Source organism: Gopherus flavomarginatus (genome assembly GCF_025201925.1).
Source record: "Gopherus flavomarginatus isolate rGopFla2 chromosome 11 unlocalized genomic scaffold, rGopFla2.mat.asm SUPER_11_unloc_2, whole genome shotgun sequence".
Classification (NCBI taxonomy): domain Eukaryota; kingdom Metazoa; phylum Chordata; order Testudines; family Testudinidae; genus Gopherus; species Gopherus flavomarginatus.
Window position 1 is genome coordinate 174,590 of NW_026114603.1, and position 4,999 is coordinate 179,588.

The window sequence follows — 4,999 nt, forward strand, 5'->3', positions numbered from 1 at the left end:
AATGTTTTGTTTCAAAAATATCATTTTGATTTTTGAGCGGGTTTTATTTAATCTTTTCAGTCAAAACAATTCAACAAATTCAACATTAATTAGGAAAATATTTCAGTTGACCCATATCTGCATTTGATTTATCTGAAACAATTCATCCAGCTGTAGTCAGTAGGGGCTCCTAAGCTGGCTCCCCGTCAGTATAGCTGAGAGGATCTCCTCTGTGATGGCTCCTGGGGGCTGGAACTTGCTCCCCCCGCTTAATCTTAAACAGCCTTATCTGGCCATGCTGCAGAGTGCAGATCTGTTTGACAAGGCTCCTGGGCCTGGTCTACACTGCGGGGAGTGGTGGGATCTATCTAAGTTATGCAACTTCAGCTACGTGAATAACGTACTTAGACCTACTCACCACAGTGCCTTTACTGCGGTAGGTCGACTGCTGCTGCTTCCCCATCGACTCTGCCTGCGCTTCTCACAGTGGTGGAGTACAGGAGTCGACGGGAGAGTGTTCGGGGGTTGATTTATCATGTCTACACTAGACGCGATAAATCGACCCCTGCTGGATCAATTGCTGCCCGTCGATCTGGTGGATAGTATAGACATACCTTTGGAGAGGTATAATGGCTTGCTTCCCTTAATGAGTCATAGTTGCTAAGCCAGAAGGGAGTATTGTGATCATCCACATCCTCTGTCACTAGTTTCCTTCCCAATTCAGTAAGGGGCACACACTTTCCTTAACCTTGTTCTTATTGCTAACAACAGAAAAGCAACAGAAAGTAAGACCCATAGATAATGTTGGACAATCCATTTTCCTTATTGGTCAGCAGAACCTTGAAGTTGGAGGAGGAAACATATAAATCCTGAGTCATCTACAAATTCCATCCCAGTAAGTTTAACTTAAGTCATCACATTTTATTTTATTTTACATTTAAAATAAATGAAATTAAATTAAACACTGCACATCTCAAAGATAGCAATAACTCTTTCCTACTTAAATAGTGATTTAACTCTGACCTCCTGATAGTAACTTTAGTTTAACGAGGGAGTACATTACTTTTGTCCAATTTTGATTACTTTCAAAGAAAGAACATAGAGTATTCCAGTGGAGAGGGACTAAAATGCTTTGTAACCAATAGGGCTTAAGCAAAAATTTTAGGTGGAGCAATTTCTTGTTGGAAAATGATGTTTTGTTGAAATCTCAGTGTTTTGTAGATATGTGTCTAGATTAATGAAATTTTTGATGGGAAAATTTTGACATGATTTGGAATTAAAATGGAGTATTTTATTCAGCTTTCTCAAGCTATTTCATTCTAAATTGAATATGGTATTTAATGAGACCCGAGTCCGCACTTCCATCATCTCAGGGTCTTCTGGCTGCTGTGTTCTATTGAGTGGTGACTCCAATACTGAATCCAGGTATAGCCTGAGAAACAAGGAGTTAAAAGCATCTGTGAAGAAAATTATAAACAAAATATTTCAATTAGTCCCTCACTCTAGTCTTAGCATGTCTTTCTCTCTGGAGGTACATTGGTACTGCACACTTCTTTCAGCAGTGTGTAGAGTAGATACATGGTTTGCCCCTCAGCATGGGTATAAATAGTAGTGTAAATGGGGAGGCACTATATGGCCCTCTACTCAGCCAAGCAGTACCTCTCTCATCTGCACGGCTTCTTTTAGCCAGGTTCCGTCCCACTGCCTCCCTGCTGCCAGTGTCTTTCACTGCTGCTGAGCCTTTCACTGGCATGTGTACACAGCACAGTGTGGAAGTGGACTTGTTTTTCTCTGTGGCATGCAGCTACACATACCCTACGTGGCACTGAAAGTGGTCTGCAATGTAGACGTAGCCGATGTGTGAATTCCTAACCACAATAAAGGTGTTATCTTGGAAGATGTCTATCTGACTTTAACTGGGTCCTACACATCTTAACTTTAAAAATAGAGGTTGAGATTCACAAAGGAGTGCAAAGAAGTAAATTGGCTAAACCCTACTGAAATCCAATGGGAGTTGGATAACTAACCACATTAGGCACTTTTGAAAATCCCTGTATTTATTTTTATAGATTTTTGTAGATGCCTAGGTGAGGAGAGATCACTGGAATTAACCAGTCTGTCCACCTGTATAACAGAACTTTCTCCAAAAACTGTTGATTGAATGAAAGCAGATCTTCTATAGAAACATCCCATACTGATTTAAAAATTGACATTGATGGAGAATCCATTGCAAATTGTTCCAATGGCTAATTAGCCTCATTTTTAAAAATTTATACCAAATTTTGAGTCTGAATTTGCCTAACTTCTATTTTCAGCCATTGAATTATGAAACTATGAGTCTTCTGGATCTGAAAACCCACACTGGAAACCCACACCAATTTTTTTTAGATTTCAAAATCGGGAATGCAATTTTCCTAGCTCAGTTCCATCTCTAATTGAGATCCTATGTGCTTCCCTAAATTTTTATTCAATCTTTATACAGGCAAAACTCCTAACGACTCCAAGGAGACATTTGCCTGAGTATATCTAAAAAAATAACTTTGTGTTTTAGCCCATTAGGAGGTGGAGTACATAGAGAGAAAGAAAAATCTTCAGTCAAAAGGAATCAGATGCCTCATAAACATTTTGCTAGTATTTTCAAAGGAGCTTAAGCGAGTTAAGTGAGCAATATGAGTGCAATACTAACCTATTTTATTAGTGTTATAAATGCTCAGTATAGAATCATAGAAATGTAGGACTGGAAGGGACCTCGAGAGGTCTTCTAGGCCTGTCCCTTGCACTCAAGACTGAACTAAGTAAATATAGTATCCTTCATTGTAGCATTTGTGATTTTCGAAGTAACTAGAAGGTATCAGGGAAGTAGAATTGACATTTTCAAAGGAGCCTAAGTGAGTTATACACCCAAATGCCTTTGAAGTCCCTAATTCCCTAGGTGGCTTTGCGAATTCCAGTCTAAGTCTGTGTAAGGGGTTTGTCAGTAATGAAGAATCTGAGTCAAAGAAATCTCAGTATAGGAAAATTTCTCCCTGAATGTTGTCTTCACTACAATTCCATGCTATGATTTGCCAAGAAATAAGTGCAGTTCAGAAAAGGATTGGATATTTATATTGTTAATAGTGGCCATGAATCATAGATGTTGTTAAAGCTGATGGGTGCACTAGCAATCCTTTGTTCAGGCTAAATGGAAGAAGCAATGAAATGTGCCTTTATGTAGTGATAGCTGGAAACAGAAGGAAGCCACTGCCCAAGGCAATGGGATGCATGGCAAGGCCAACCAGAAACTATGCCGCGTTAGCTTTGTCTGTGTCAGCCTCATTGCATGCAATCAACTCTCCCTTCTCTTTCTGATGGGGCCACCTTTAATAGCTCACTGTCTTGTGATCTCCAGATTCTTGGCATTGGCTGAGCCCTGTTGCTGGTTGGAGCTGAGGAATTCCTATTCATGGTTATCAAGCTGGCTATTGTTTAAGGAAAAGCAGCAAAGAGTCCTGTGGCACCTTATAGACTAACAGACGTTTTGGAGCATGAGCTTTCGTGGGTGAATACCCACTTCGTCAGATGCATGTAGTGGAAATTTCCACTACATGCATCTGACGAAGTGGGTATTCACCCACGAAAGCTCATGCTCCAAAACGTCTGTTAGTCTATAAGGTGCCACAGGACTCTTTGCTGCTTTTACAGATCCAGACTATCATGGCTACCTCTCTGATAATTATTTAAGGAGGTACCCTTATCTAAGCTATTGTTCTGGTTTTCCCTTAGCAATCCCTTTTGACCTAACTTTATGCATTCAGTCAAGTACCACCACCACATTGAATAAGGAAATGGAATTGCACATAAAAAAGCAATACAGACATTTCTGTCATCCTCACACATCTGACATCATCTGCCCAACAGTTTTCTCAAAGCCAGCTTCACATCCTTATTTTTCAGGCTGTAGATGATGGGGTTTAACATGGGTGTTAAGATGCTGTACTGCACGGACACTAGTTTGTCAAGAGCAAAAGTATATCCAGAGGCAGGTCTCATGTACCTTATGAATGCCGTCCCGCAGAACAACAGAACTATGGTGATATGTGAGGCACAGGTGGAGAAGGCTCTGCGCCTGCCCTCCGAGGATCTGATCCTGAGGATGGTGGCGAGGATGCAAATGTATGAAGTCAGGATGAGCAGGAGGGAGGCAAAGCCTAATGTCATGCTGAAGCAGAGTATCACCATCTCATTAGCAAAGGTGTCAGTGCAGGAGAGCTGCAGCAGAAGCGGAAGTTCGCAGCTGAAATGGTTAATTTCACGAGGACTGCAGAAACTCAAGTCGGTAAGGTAAAGTGTGTTGACCAAGGAATCCAGGAAACCAGATATCCATGCACCCAACACCATCTTCACACAGACCTGGTGGCTCATAGTGGTGCTGTATCTTAAAGGATTGCATATGGCAGCATATCGATCATATGCCATCACTGAGAGGAGAAAAATCTCTGTCCCAACCATGAAAATAAAGAAGAATATCTGAGCAATGCAGCCACTGAGTGAAATAGTCTTCTTCTCTGCCAGGAAGTTCTCCAGCATCTTCGGAACTGTGACTGAAGAGTAACAGACATCAAGAAAGGATAGGTTGCTCAGGAAGAAATACATGGGGGTGTGGAGCTGAGGATCAACCTTTATTACCAGCGTGATCAAAATGTTTCCCACCAGAGTGATTAGATAAATAACTAAAAACACCAGGAAGAGTGGAATCTGGAGGTGTGAGTCATTTGAAAGTCCGAGCAGGATAAACTCAGTCACTGTGGTTTGATTTTCCATCATCCTTTATTCATAAAGGCCTTGACCTGTTAGAGCTAAGAAGGTAAGATAGTGAGTTCATTAAACAAAGAAGAATGTGGTAGAGCTAATGCATTAAGTAGATCTATCTATCTATCTATCTATTAATGTATGCTGGCTAGCATATACATATATATCATAATAATCATATGTATTTGTATTGCTTGTATATATATATATATATATATATATATATATATAT

General features: G+C 40.4%; 1 protein-coding gene across 1 annotated transcript; it reads right to left on the reverse strand.

Annotated features, from left to right (window-relative positions):
• Positions 1-3,861: 3,861 nt before the first annotated feature.
• On the reverse strand, positions 3,862-4,779 carry LOC127040947 (olfactory receptor 5V1-like). Its single transcript, XM_050935478.1, has one exon. The coding sequence runs from the start codon at positions 4,777-4,779 to the stop codon at positions 3,862-3,864; it is 918 nt and encodes a 305-aa protein (XP_050791435.1).
• Between the last annotated feature and the right edge of the window lie 220 nt (positions 4,780-4,999).